Source organism: Coenobita brevimanus, chromosome 91, assembly GCF_032717465.1.
Source record: "Coenobita brevimanus isolate Jiangsu-jjx chromosome 91, ASM3271746v2, whole genome shotgun sequence".
Lineage (NCBI taxonomy): Eukaryota > Metazoa > Arthropoda > Malacostraca > Decapoda > Coenobitidae > Coenobita > Coenobita brevimanus.
Window position 1 is genome coordinate 2,455,177 of NC_137044.1, and position 15,528 is coordinate 2,470,704.

Genomic DNA, 15,528 nt, shown 5'->3' on the forward strand with positions numbered 1-15,528 from the left:
TGATGGGTCTGGTTGGCCATGGTTATTGCTTTGTTGTGGTTTTCAGGTCAGCTTCGCCTGATAGAGTAATATAAAACACCAGGAATAAGTGTTGCACGATGTACTGTAGTGGCCTTTTACAGTGGCTTTCAAAGTTAGGATATGTACAAGGGAGGGACCAGGGGAGAAGTCCATTATCTGGATGGATCCAGCATCCGGATATGCCTTTGGCTCTGTTAGTCGGATAGTCGAGGGATTACTGCGTCACCCATACCTGGACTCAGGGGACTTGGATAAATTGCAGTTAATATGTGTATAGTTACATAAATAGAATCCACTCATATTATAAAAAAATTGTCACTCTATTGCCAGACACCCCATTCCTGCAAGGGGTGGCCACAAACAAATTGCCTCCATGTTGCCGTGTCCCCTGCCATTTCAGTGTCCTGCTCCCAGCTCACACACCCCTCTCTCATATACCCCTCCACTACATCCTTCCATCTCATCCTTGGCCTCCCCCTCTCTCCCCCCCCCTCCACCTCACCTCACCTCACATACACTCTCCTGATCAGTCTCTCGCTCTCCATCCTCTCCACGTGGCCAAACCATCTCAGTGTGTTTCTCTTAACGTTTCCTATCACATCCACACCACAACACTTCTTCACTTCATTTGTCAGTCTTCTCTCAAATAACTCATTTCCACTGCTCTCACTCTTGGCTTGAGTCCCTCCAACAAGGTCCAAGCTTCACTTCCATACGTTAGGGTTGGTATCACAATACTGTCATGCAGTAACTCTTGACTTCCATGCCCACTTCCCTGTTTCTTATCAATGCTTTCAAAGAACCAGCAACCATTCTTCCTTGTTGTACCCTTTCATGGACTTCACCCTCTAAACTTCTATCCTTCCTTATCACACTACCCAAGTATGTATTTAAACACACTCATCGTGGCTCAGTGGGTTAGAGCGCTCCGCTCTGACCGAAGGGTCGGAGGATCGAATCCACCCAAGGGTCATTGGTAGACATCAGGAAGGGCATCCAGTCATAAAATGCTACACGCTCCAGTCCAAAGTCCTCTACCCAGGGGCAACGCCTTAGCCCTTCGGGGATACCTGGCGTAAAACCAAAACTAACTAAACTAACACTCACATTTTCTGTTTCCTCCTCATCCAACCTCACAGTACATTTAGTGACCTAATTTCTTTCGAAGACCATAACTTAAATCTTCCCTACATTTACCTTTAGATCCCGTTTCTTACACTCTTTCCCAAACTCATTCACCAAGCCTTGCAGCTCCTCTTCGTCTTCACTTAACAACACAGTATCATCTGCAAACAACAGTACAGGGAGTTTCCACTCACTGCCCTCTCTCCTTAGGGCTGCTCCAATATCCACAACCCTACCTTGTATCTCTTTTATACTGTAACTCCATCCATATACGGATTGAACAACTATGGAGACATGACACATCCCTGTTTCAATCCAACCTTCAAATAGAAAAATTCACTTAGTTCACAATTCAAACACACTGTAGCCTTAGCACCCTCATACATACTCTTCATGGCATTCAACAACTTCCCATTTACTCCATATATTCTTAATACTTTCCACAGTCCTTGTCTATCCACCCAGTTATATCAAATCAGTCAATTACCAGACGCCATAATCCCGTAAGGGGTAGCCATTGACTTTGAGTTATTTGTTTTACGTGGAGGGGCACTAACCCTCCACCAACCCACTTGTTGACCCTGTCATATGTTTTCTTCAAATCCATGAAGGCCGCCGGCAACTTCTTTCTCTTCTCTAGAAATTTTCCACTAAAGACATAAGAATGAATATCTGATCTACACGACCTCTTCCCTTCCTAAAACCTCCCTGTTCTTCTCCAACTAATTTCTCTTATTTCCCAAACGCTGTCAGTAATTATCCTACCATATACTTTTCCTGTTACACTAAGAAGACAAATGCCTCTGTGATTACCACACACTTCATTTTTGCCTTTTCCTTTGCACAGGGGAATAATTATACATGAATTCCAATCCTCTGGAACTTTCCCTTCCTCCCAGACCAGTCTGCACATCTTCCACATCCATTCTACTACTATCCCTCCCCCATGCTTAAGCATTTCACCACATATTCTATCAATTCCTGGGGCTTTCCCCATTTTGACTACTCTTCATTGCTTCCACAACTTCCATCCTACTGATTTCTTCCTCTCTTCTCACATCCCTCCTCCTCCCAGCCATTCCCCAGCCACTTATACTTGCATTACTTTCATTCTCCATGTTCAACAATTTCTTAGAATTCTCTCCATCTGCTCACTTTTTCTCTCTTCTCCACTAGTAATATACCATTTTTATCTTTCATTCCCTGACTAACTTCTTTAACACTGTGTCTAACTCTCTCTACCACTTTTCAGAGCATTTTCTTACATTCCCTCCACTTTACACTCAAATTCCAATTCCTCATCCACTCTATTCTTACTCTCTCTTACTAATCTTTTCACCTCTCTCTTCCTTTCTACATATAACTTTCTTCTGTCTCTCAACTTCCTCCACACCCGTGTTTCTGATCCACTCACCATATGCTTTCTTCTTTTGTGCCCCAGCCTCTCTCACCTCTTCATTCCACCTTCCAATTCCTTGCACCCCCTTTCATTTTCTCTTCACCCCACACACCACCTCACATGCTGCACAGATTTCTTCTGTGAATATCTTGCACACACCTTCCACATCCCCCGTGTGATCCAAATCATATTTACCCAGTCACTTCTCCACGTCTCTCTTATATTCTGCCTTTTTTCCATTCTCACGTAACCATTCCACCCTCCTTGTATGAACTACTTCCTCCTGTCCTTCCCTTTGTCTATTCCTCCATTTCATTTGAACCTTGACTCGCACCACCAAGTGGTGATCAGATGGTGATCAGAAAGTCCACAACCCCCACCTCTGTATGCTCTTGCATCCATTACACATTTTCTCATTCTGTCATCCATACACACACAATAAATCATTGTCTTCCGTTCATTCAGTTCAACACCCACCCTTCTCATCAGTCGCTATGTATTATCTGTGGATCATTTATTAATTTTGTAAATGCTAAATTGTTTTAGGCACTTAAGGTGTGAGTGCTGTACCTGAGAGAAATTTTAACTTGGACAGTTTTGTACATTAGTACACTGCCTAGAAGTAAGCTATATCATACTGCTGTGACTGTCTTTAAAGTCTTTATTTTTCACCTGAACAGGAATGTGGAGGTCAGATCAAGGTGTACACCAACTGCTGTCCCCAGTCAACAGACCGCATCATTCAGATCACTGGGGACCGTGATCGTGCCGTCCTCACAATCACCAGGATAATTGAGCTCCTTAAGGATGTAAGAAAGTCTAATGTATTCTGCTTTTAAGTAGTAAAGAGAGCAGTGAGACTTTATATTTTGTGTGTGACCATGTCATTACAATATAAGCTTTTTAAATTCAGAGCACACTACAGTTGATTTATTCCATGATATTTAAGACACTATAGTTTTTTTAACTGGATGTTAACTATATTTCAATCTTTTTTTTTTTTTTCTAATTGCTGAATTTTATATTGCAGAGTCCCATCAAGGGGATGAACAATCCTTACAACCCACATAACTTTGATGAGTTCTTTGCCAATGAATATGGTGGTTGGGGTGAGTCACCCAAAGGGAGGTTCCCAGGTGGTCCCATGGGCCGTGGGCCACCCATGGGCCCAGGTGGACCAATGGGACGAGGACCAATGGGACCTCCCGGTGGCCCACCAGGTGGTCCACCAGGACCTCCACCATTTGGAAGGCGAGGACCAATGGGACCACCACATGGACCCCCTCCACCCATGCGTGGGCCACCCAATGGAGACTTTGATGGCATGCTGGGGAAGGGAAAACCCTTCATGAATGGTAGTGACCCACACAATGGAGACCTGCCCACCACTTCCACCCAGGTTTGGCAACTATATTTCATGATAATAGTATATAAACATGTAGTGTTCTGAAAATGTACGATTTTGGAAATGTGAATTCCAATCACACAGTTTAGTTACCACTTGCCTTCCTCTTGTACCTTTTCCATTCCTAATGCACTGTCTGTATCATGATTCAGACAGGTCATGGTTTCTCCTTATAGTCCTTCGAAGTGACATTGGTTTATTACATTGAAAATTTTGCAAAGCTTCACAACTACAAATGCACCTGCTGTAAATCCTTGCAATTGTCATGAAAATTTTACAAACTGGCTGAAATTTTAGTGTAATACTATAACATCACCCTGTACAGTAGTTTCTTGCTTTCCAATAAGTGGTGGATGAATAACAAAGAATATTATTAAAGTCTGTGCAAAATGGCTGAAACTTCCCCACCTCTGTACTGTACTGTACCTGTTCATTAGGTTGGGCATAACTTATGAAAAGAGATAAAGGTGAAAATTTTCCAGAAATTTAACTCTGCTCACCCAGTTTTAGATTTTAAGGATGGGTAAACTAAATATTCATTGTAAACTGTAAAATACCACTTTCTGAAGGTTGGAAGTAGGGGAAAGTGGCTGAAAGGGTGCCTAAAACAATGTTAGACCCTAGACTCACACCCTGGGGGCAGGGGGGGAATGACCTTTAAATTTTAGTAATGGTTGGATGTGATGTCTGATAGAGTGGTTAAAACACTTTCACTAACCAACACCTCTATTATTCAAGGAACCCTGATCAATCAGGTTAATATTGATGTGAAGAGGCCTCTCTTGGTTACAAGCAAGCGAGTGCAGTGGTTTACATTCAGCTGAGAAATGAACCGCCTGACCGCAATGGTTTACAGAGACTAATAACTTTTTTACTATGTGAGATAGAGAAGAACTGCTTTCAGCAGGTAGTAGATACATTCAATAAATATTGTTTTTAGCTTTATACTTACTCATGAGACCAAAGAAACCCCTTGGAATCCCAGCTTTCCGAGGGAATGTACCGAGGGCTTCAATTGATATGCTCCACTCTGATTTCAAGTTTTAAAAGATTTCCTGTTGTAACACTGTTTTCTTGCATGAATCTGATAATTAAATATCAGGTATTATGCTCATTATTTTACATGAACATTTTTTTCTATGTTTAGGGGGTGAAAATCAGCAAGGGTAATCACCCCATATCTGGGTTTTATCATTGGATCAATAGCCAAGCGTTTACCGACGCAGTTCGTTGACAAGGCAAGTCAGGAGCAGAGAACTGAAAATTGCGCATGTGATAAATACTACTGCACCATGCTTTATGCTCATTCTGAGAGAAAATGCGAGAAAGTAAATATTGTACTGTATTTTAGCTCAGTTATTCTTCCATTATTGTTCAGCTACCTCACCCGAAGTGTTGAAAGTTTACACCAAGATGAATTTATGATGATAGGCCTATGTACAAACACTCACTTGCTCATCACATGCCCACATAGCGGACATTACTGGTACTCCATTCATTCAGAAACATTAATGGGAGCATGTTGGTAAGTTGACTCCACAGCTCCTTAACCCTGACTGCAACCACACATTTCAGTGTACAGTAACCCCCCCAAATTAGTGAGGGTTATGTTCCACACCCCCTTGCTAATTCTTGAAATTCACTAATTCTTGACGCCTTCCTGTAAATAACACATACTGGTAATTGTGTAGCCAATGAACCTCTGCTACTGTAATACTATCTATCTATCTTTTGCCAGATGCCATAATCCTGTAGGGGGTGGCCATTGGACTTTGAGTTATTAGTTTTACGGGGAGGGGCACTAACCCTCCACCAACCCACTTGTTGACACGAAGGGAGCACATATGGTTTGGTTATATGGTTATCACCCAATGCTGTAAATGGTTTCATGGCTTACAGGAAACCATTTGGCTTGTCACTCAATGTAAAGCCACCTGTAAAGGAAAGAAAAGCAATAAGAAGTGACAGGAAAGATGGCATTACCCATAAATAAACGTTTCTTGTTAAATCTGTACCCCGAAGTTTTTGGCTGTTCAACTGTGACAACTCGTTTGATTCTTCAGCGTAATGGCGCAGGGGACTGTCCTAAGTGTTTAGCTAAACCTTACCTAACTTAGTTTAACTGTACCCAATAATTCAGCCAGTCCTAATGTAACCTAACCTACAGTTGGGAAATTGGGAGACGAAATCCATCTGAGTACCTAAGTTTCTTTCACTGACCGGAAACAAACAATCGTAGATATGGCTTAACCACTTAACCCCTCAATGGCTGCTGGTTCAGGAATTTGTGTGCACCCATGGCTGGCCCTGGAACAATTTTTAAAGAGTTCTAAAATCGTTATTTTTTTCTTTTTTTAGCTTCATAGACCCATCCGGTGATTCGCTATGACTCACAGAAAAATTAATAAGATTATGGTGCTTTTGCAATAAGGGTGAAAACATCTGAGATTAAGTGACCGCCTGACAGCTTGGGATAGTAGTTTAGAGTCATGTAAACATACCAGTGACCTTCATTCCCTTTCCATAATTGTTCACAGTTTTTTATAGTTTGCGCTAACTCGACGTCACTCACACCGGTACTAGAAAGGGTTGTTCAAAGCCGGAGGTTATTAACCCTATCAGGTTTCTGGGCCGGACAGACTATGTCTGTGCTAGGGTCATCTGCTCTCGCACTGGCCTACTGCTTCGTGTTGCAATATTATTCTTCGATTGCTCTGTGTAAATACACTTTTGGTGATAGAATGTTGGTTTTGGTGTCATTTGAAAGCTGAATAGTTGTACTTTATCATAGTATTTTCAAGAAAGGAAAACAAAGAAAATAAAAAGTGAAAATGACGAGTTGAATTAAGGCGAAAACCAAAAATTTTATACCTTGCCATAGAAAATATTCTGCAAGAAATAAATAAATATATATATATACACACACACAGTAAGACCTCACTATAATAGACTAATTGGTGCCCACACCATTCCGAAAAATAGGAAATTCCGATAAAAGTGACATCCGGACTTCCCCCTGCTATTCCGGACTTTGTCCGATATATCAGACATTAGTCCAGATGCGTGAACAGTTTTTAAACTGTTTTGACTACCATTATGGTACTGTACTGTGTTATAACTTCACTACATTAATCAAATGGTACAATACTGTATATACTGTATAACTGTATAACAGTGCTGTACTGTACACTGAAAAACATGTCTTTTATTTACCTTATTGTTGTGAACATAGCTGAAGTGGTCAGGCAATCCGGACTGCTTCTGGCTTTACTGGACTTTCTCCGATACATAGGAATTTAGTCTGGTAGCTCCTCCAGTCTGATAAAAGCGAATTCCGGTCTAATGAAGTCCGTTATATTGAGGTTTTACTGTAAATCTGGTTTAAACCATGCAAAACTAGAAAACTACTGCCCGCCACGCACAGGGCAAGCATTCCGTGACATCATACTCGAGTCACTTTGTTTTGACGCGTAAATGTGATTACGCAGAATATTTTACAAAAGTATCTTAAAATGATGCATAAAAAGTCATCAGAATGTCTGAGGTTGGATTTGAAATGACTCTAAAACGTATCATCAGAATCTCAAAGGGTTAGGGGTAAATGGAATACATTACTGTTTGCATCAGTACTCTCCCTTTCACATATACACACAAAAACCAACAAAAGAATGAGTGCTAAATGTATGTTTAACTTTCAGCAGAAAGACCATACCAGTTCAATTCATATTCCTATTCCTCCAGTTTATTTTCTGTATTTTTCTGACTTTTTTTAAGAAATTGCTAATTAGTGAAGTCATTAATTATGAGTTTGGCAGTTATGGGGTTCTACTGTGTTTCTTGCTGACAGATACAGCAGCAGCTGCAGCAATGAAAGCCCACAGCCTCAACATTTCCCATGTAAAATTAAATTTATTGTCACAGACAAATGTTGTGTTACCATCACTTGTGTATTTACAAAAATGCTGCTACTTGCAGGTGACAATCCCCAAGGATGCAGCAGGAGCAATCATTGGCAAGGGTGGTGCCAGGATCCGTAAGATTCGGTCTGATTCAGGAGCTTCCATCTCCATTGAGGATTCTCGGCCAGGCACTAATGACCGCATCATCACCATCAATGGCAATGAACATCAGATCAAACATGCCCAGTACCTTCTTCAGCAGAGGTTAGTCCATACCATGCATATACTGTACTACTAACCATACTTAGCAGACTCATAATTGACATAAATGCTGTATTGAACATACAGTACAGTATGTTTTTCATATGATAGCTGTATGGGATATACAGCAGTACAAGAAACATTTTCATATGCTGTGAACTCTCATATATAACCTTATTGTAGTATCAAAGTCCTTGTCAGACACTAGTCCTGTGGAGAAATATCTTGTGTATAGTATTTGCTTAGGATCCTACCTACAATAGCCTGACTTTGGGTTGTCCTTTGCCTTGAAATTGAAAAGTGTACAATGGGATTGGCTTAATTCCTTCCCCTTCCCTCCCCCCCTTTCAATAAGGTCCTTTGGTTGAATCATCATAGTACAGTATACAGTACATGGTGATTGCTCATTTTAGTTTTGCTTGTGGGCATGCCTGGCACAAAGATATCATTCCATTACTACTTACTGTATCCATACTTTCATGTAATGGGATGATGGGATTGTTTCAGGTTGATCATAAAGCACCTACCAGTGCCTCCCAAGTGTGAATGACCTGTCAGCTTTGTCCTAAATGTCTGGACTGAGTATCCTAGCCCTGGTCCTCTATGATTCATATAAAAAAGGGTAGTTAATATTGGAAGATGGGTGGACAGTTAGGATCCAGGATACATGAGTAAGATTTGCTGTTATCTGAATATTGTATGCTGTAATGCCATGGCAATGTAGTTTTTGAGGTAGGTTTCAGCCAGGGAGATTTTGTAAGATTAGAATACATAAAGAAACTAGTGAAGAGGAAAAAGGAGGTAAATGTGGATCTAGGAAGAAAAATGAATCCAAACTACTCTGAAAATAAGAAGTTATGTTGGAAAGACGTGCGGAAATGTAGAAGTGACAGCGGAAAGAAGTGTGAAAGTGTGAAGGATGTAGATGGTAGATTATTAACCCATGGGGATGAAATAATATTTTGAAATTATATTTTGAAAGCCTGATGAAGGGGACTAGAGAGAGCAGAGCAGCTGTAAACATGATTGGTTTTGGGGGGTTTGTAGAGGAGGAATGCAGTGTCAGGAAACATGACACTCGAAGAGGTGAAGAACGCCGTGAAGCGGCTGAAAAATGGGAAAGCAGCTGAGGTTGATGAGGTGTATGCAGAGATGATTAAGTGTAGTGGAGAGAGCAGAGTGAAGTGCTTGTTGGAGATATCTAAGAAAGCATGGATGAGTAAAACTGCCAGCAGAGTGGAAAAAGGCTGTGATTGTACCCCTGTACAAAAATAAAGGTGGGTGGAGTGAGTGCAAGAATTCCCATGGCATAAATTTATTGTGATGTAAGGAAGGTATATGGAAGAATTATTTTAGAGAAAGTGGAGAGATGTCAGTGAGTGATGAACAGGTGGCTTTAGGAGTGGCAGAGGATGAGTGAATCAAATATTTGCAGTGAGACAAATGTGGAGAAGACTTGTGAGAAGGACTATAAGGTGTTTATGGCATTTATGGATGTGGAAAAAGCATATGGCAAAGTAGACAGAGAAGGATTGTGGACGGTTTTGCGTATGTACGGTGTAGATGGTAAGCTGCTAGGTGCTGTCGGGTTTTTATGATGGTAGTGAGGCATGTGTAAGGGTAAATGAGCATGTAAGTGAATGGTTCACAATTAGTGCAGGCGTGCAATAAGGTTGTGTGATGTCCCCATGCTTGGTCAGTATATATATGGATGGAGTGATGAGAGAAGTAAAAATACGAATAATGGAGAGAGGGATTTCATTGGTAATGAATGGTGATGGATGGAATATCTCAAATTTGTTGCATGCTGATGATGCAGTGCTTCTTGAAAATACCTGACAAGAGCTTGGTAGACTAGTGCAGAGTTTTGCTGATGTCTGTGAGAGTCATGCCTAGAAAGTAAATGTAGAAAAGAGTAAAGTGATGGTAATTGAGAGAGTAGGTGACTCCCAGTGTGAATGAAGAGAGACTGGAAGTGGTGAGAGAGTTCAAATACCTGGGTACAGTGATAGAAGAGGAAAATGTGCAAAAGAAGTGGAAAGTAGAGTGACACAAGGAAGGAAAGTAGCAAGTGCAAGGAAGGCCTTGATAAGAAACAGAGGCTTGAGTGTTGCAGCTGCACAAGTCTTACATGAAGTAGTGTTAGTGCCAATTTTAACCTATCGATGTGAGACTATGGTGTGGCATGAACATGAAAAGTCAAGAGTGAGAGCAGTGGAGATTGGACTGCCAAGGAATGTATGTGGAGTACAGAGAGTGGATAGGATATGAAATAATGTGATTTGTGAAAGATGTGGAGTGAGGAAGTCTGTGGACCAGAATTGAAGAGAGTTTACTGAGATGGTCATGTGGAGAGAATGGATGATGACAGAGTGGTGAAAAAGGTATATCTGAGCGAATTTCAAGGAGAGAGGAGGTGAGGTAGGCCAGGGAGAAGGTGGAGGGAAATGGTGGATGAGTGTGTGAGGAAGAGACGTATGGAAGTCAGTGAGACTAGGACTCTTGACGAGATCGAGCTGGTTGGATGAATGTTGTGAGAGGAAGTGCATGGTCAGGGATTTGGTACCCCTTTTTAACGTGACAGCGTTTGGATCGACTATCAGATATGTTTTATGTTAAGCTACAGAATGTGGTGAAAGTTTTTGACGTATCAGATAGAACCAGGATTCCGGGGGCTTGAATAATGAGTGGATGGAAACATGGCCCATTGGAGTGGGCAGACTTGGGCTGTCTGGACATTGGTACTCCTTACCTTGCCCTAGGGTGGGAAGGGGGTCCGAATGATGATGATGATGATGATGATATTACATGCGTAGATTGTTTCCCATTGGTCAGCTTGCACCTGACTAGATTCAAGTGCAGAGGTTAATAGGATGGACAGTTGGCCTGTTGGTGGGAATGACCAGTGCCCTTGTGCCATGTGAAAGAAAGGAGTTGGTAGCAACTTCATAATGTGTGGTGTTTTTGGAGGGTGATGTGAAAGGTAAGTTGCAAGATAGAACCACTTATGTGGCTGTGTCATTGTTGTTGTTATAGTCCCAGGTTCTTTTGGACACAGACCTGGTGGAGCACAGACTATGTTCTCTGTTCCTGCAGTGTATCATCATCCTTGCACAGGACAGGTCAAGAGTTCAGGAGCATTTGTATAACTGGGATGCAGAGCTGCCTGGTTATTTCTGTGCCAGTGCATGAGGGAAGATAATGTCATCCAGTCAAAGTAGGAGGAGGTTGGAGTAGGGGATATAACGCTTGAGTGTGTTGAGTTTTGCTTGTTGGGTGAGATATTTTCATTCATTCATTGCCAGACACCATGTATCCCAAACAGGGTGGCCAAGGGCTTAGAGTTAATTGTTTTACAGGGAGGGGCACTAATCCTCCACCAACCCCACTTGACACGTAGGGAGAACGTTGATTTGGCATAAAGAATATCAGGTATTGTTGCAGTCTGGAAGGTTGAGATGGTTTGGACATATTGAGAGGAGAGAGGAGGATCATTGACTTAGGAGGGTCACAGGTATGAAAGTGGAAGTAAAACCACCTGGAGGCAGACTGAGGGAGTTCCTGCATGGAGATCTCTTGGCTGGGTGATTGAAGAGGGGAATGGCTGAAGATGACATAACTTGGAGAGCCGCCACAGGGTGTAAGGACCTATACAGTAAAATATTAGTTATCAAGTTCAATTGTGAGAAAAGTGAGTGAAGGAACTTCAGAGTTGCTGCCCTTATTGATAATGAAGGGACTGGAGAACTGTTAATCATTTTAGCAGCAAAGAGACTCGAGAGACTACCGTAGAGATTCTGTTGTCAACAAAGGGACTAGAGCACTGTTTTGTCTTTTGATAACAGGAAGACTAATTACACTGTAGTGAGGAAATATGTTAATACAGTAATATTTTACTTGTGACATACAGTGATACTTGAAGCACATAAAAGAAAGTACTGGTAGTTTAGTTGACTGACTTTTCATCATCATCATCATCATCATCATCATCATCATACATCATCATCTGGACCTCCATTCCCACCCTAGTGCAGGATGAGGGTTAGCAATGTCCAGACAGCTCAAATTTGCCCAGTCCAATGGGCCACACTTCCATTCACCCACCATTCAAGCCCCCAGAATCCTGGACCTATGTGATAGGCCAAAAACATTCTCCACGTACTGAGGCTTCACTTAAACGAATCCGATAGTCAGTCCGGATGCTGTCATGTTAAAAGGGGATGCCAAATTCCTGATTATGCACTTCTCTCCACAATATTCATCCAGCCAGCTCAATCTCTTGTCAGTCCCCTAGCCTCACCAACTTCCAAACATCTCTTCCTCACACACTCATCCACCATATCCCTGCACTTTCTCCTTGGCCTACCTCGCCTCCTTCCTCCAAAAAATTCGCTCAGATATACCTTTTTCATCACTCAATTACTATCCATTCTCTCTACATGACCATACCATCTCAGTATACACTCTTCAATTTTGGTGTCCACAGACTTCCTCACTCCACATCTTGCATGAATCACTTTATTTTGTATCCTGTCCACTCTCTGTACTCCACATATATTCCTCAGCAGTCTCATCTTCACTGCTCTTACTTTTGACTTTTCATGTTCATGCCACACCATAGTCTCACATCGATAGGTTAAAATTGGCACTAGCACTACTTCATGTAAGCCTCTCGCAGCTGCAACACTCAAGCCTCTGTTTCTTATCAAGGCCTTCATTGCACCAGTTACTTTCCTTCCTTGTGCCTCTCTACTTTCCACTTCTTTTGCACATTTTCCTCTCTTTTCTATCACTGTATCCAGGTATTTGAACTCTCTCACCAATTCCAGTCTTTCTTCATACACTGTAGCATCACACTGGGAGTCACCTTCTCTCTCGATAACCATCACTTTACTCTTTTCTACATTCTACGTTTACTCCCAAGGCATGACACTCACAGACATCAGCAAAACTCTGCACTAGTCTACCAAGTTCTTGTCCGGTATTTGCAAGTAGTACTGCATCATCAACATAAAACAAATTCGAGATATTCCATCCATCACCATTCATTGCCAACACCATCCCCCTCTTCATTACTCGTGTTTTTACTTCTCTCATCAACCCATCCATATATATATTGAACAGCCATGAGGACTGACTTTTAATGTATTCAGTTAAGTTATCTGGTGAGAATTGGCTGCTTTGGGGAGTTTGTAGCCTTGGCAGTTAATTTCAGTGAATTTGTTGGTAAATTGTGTTCTGTAATACAACCACTGTGCATGGAATTAATCATTAACATGTATACTTATGTATTCTTTATTTCCTTATCTCTGTTTTAGGCATAAATGAGTTTCACTTAGGACTGTACAATTTATATTATTGTATAGAGAACTTGGGCTTGAATTTTGAAAGCAACTTTTCACATGTACAACTTTTAACATGTACTGTACATGTAATTGATTATCAGTAAAGAAATGTCTTTCAAAACCCCAGATTGCAATTGGTCCCCAGTATATCCAGAGGATTGGAACTGCACTGACATGAGTGTAGGGCACCATATCATCATTTTTTATTATTACTGTTTTTTAAGAAGGCTTGTTCTTAACCCATAGGCTGCAACTTGCTTGTAAAACAGTACATTCATTATGTGGGAGATTTGGGGAGGGAGAAATATTTAATATTCATCAGTAACATTTGATGCACAAATAAATCAGTCTTTCTGGTTACAAATGAAACAAACTGAATGACTCGAGGTGCCCCAGTTATGTGTAATGATGAGTTGAAAACCCCCTTGTTTTTGTTTTGGTCAACTAGCACCCAAGCAGGCAGAAAGTAGCCACTACCACCACCTCCAGACAAAGTTCGGTCATCTTGTGTCTGGCCAACTACAGTAAAAGTCCTCTCATTCAGCATTTGGTCTTACGGTATTTCTGATCTTTTGGTGGTTTTCATAAATAGTCCCGTTACAAAAGTTCTTTGCTTGTCTGGCACATATACTGAGCCGACCGGTACCCGTGACGGGGTCACCAACTTGTTGCTGGTTCCTGTGTGCCCATAGTTGTCAGTTTGACGTTGTTTGATGCTAGATTTAACGCTTTTCATAATTTTGCGCCTTTCTTTATATTTAGCGCCAGTGAATACAGTATTAGATTTTTTTTTTTATATCTAGCATGTTTTGAAGTCCAATTTAGCACAGAAATTTGAACAGTGCACCTATAGTTTAGTGCAATTTAAAGTTGAGCTTAGGGCTTTTGAAGATTTCTGCTTGTCGACACTGCATGGGCAGTAGGCATCCTGACTTGTGAGTGTGAGACTTTGTGAATTGGACCTTTTGAAAGTTTGGAAACTTTGTCATGCCATTTTACGGTGTACTGTACATATGTAAATACTGTACACCTAGGTTAAAGTAAGTTCATGTGTATTGTTTACATTACTGTATAATTTAAGTTGCATAGTAAATATTTAGTGCTTAGGGTAGACCAATAATACGTGCTAAACACTGTGATTGCATTGGGATGACTGACCATGACTGCTAGAAACTCATTCGGCAGTTTCTGCTCTTTCATTACCTTCTTGGTCCTGAAGATGCCAAATGAGAGGACTTCTACTGTATTAAGCTTATACACTGTATCATGCAGAAATATGAGAAAGTATGCCAAAGGCTACCATAATAGTTCTGAAAGTCATGTCACAGGCTGTGGGTTTATAATACATTACCTTAGCCAGTTTACAGCAATTTTATGTATAACAGCTTTGTTAGGCTGCAGTAGAGGGGTTATGGTATATTGTTGCCAGGAGAGAGAATTTATGGTATAAAAAATTAAGAATGTAATGCTAGTCAGGGATGAGTGAGACTGGTCACTCTCATTTTAATTGTCAGCACCATCCTACCTAACCCCGGGCTCCTCTGCACCTCATGGGGCAACATAGGATTGGGTGATGGATGGATGGAAAAATTAAGAGTGATACAAGTGATTTTTTAACCGTGTATCTTGTTAAGCAAGTTGACCTTTTGCTACTTGGCATGGTGCTCATACACTCGCTCACGTCAGTCTAACTTTTCTCACGTTAGTACCAAGTCATGCTGTGGGTGGTAAAATTCCATTGCACACAGCACTTACTAAACTGCTGGTGGAAGTAACTTTTCTTAGTGTGTATTATTTTGGCTTTACAGATCTTGAGCTCAAGTAATCTTGTGCATGTTCTCATAATTCTTTGCTTATGAACAGTGTCACTGTTAGCACTTGTTATGACCCTAGACTCGGCTACTTTTGGATTGAATGGATACTTTAGGGCCATATTTTGAATATAACAGCTTCATAGCACATGGAATTACAGCAGTGTATTAATACACAACATTTCATCCTGACTCAATTGAAAAGGTAAAAATTTTTCATTTCATAAATCAGAAAAGTCAGTCAGTTTCACTCCCCCCCTCC

General features: G+C 41.1%; 1 protein-coding gene across 6 annotated transcripts in view; it reads left to right on the forward strand.

The window, feature by feature from the left end:
- The window catches only part of HnRNP-K (Heterogeneous nuclear ribonucleoprotein K), a 220,422-nt gene that overhangs the window by 185,057 nt on the left and 19,837 nt on the right, over nt 1-15,528 (forward strand). For all 6 annotated transcript variants that reach the window (XM_080281851.1, XM_080281849.1, XM_080281848.1 and 3 more), the window contains 3 exons: nt 3,226-3,354; nt 3,576-3,944; nt 7,926-8,113. In XM_080281851.1, the coding sequence (XP_080137977.1) occupies nt 3,226-3,354; nt 3,576-3,944; nt 7,926-8,113 (686 nt within the window). The remainder of the gene's footprint in view (nt 1-3,225; nt 3,355-3,575; nt 3,945-7,925; nt 8,114-15,528) is intronic.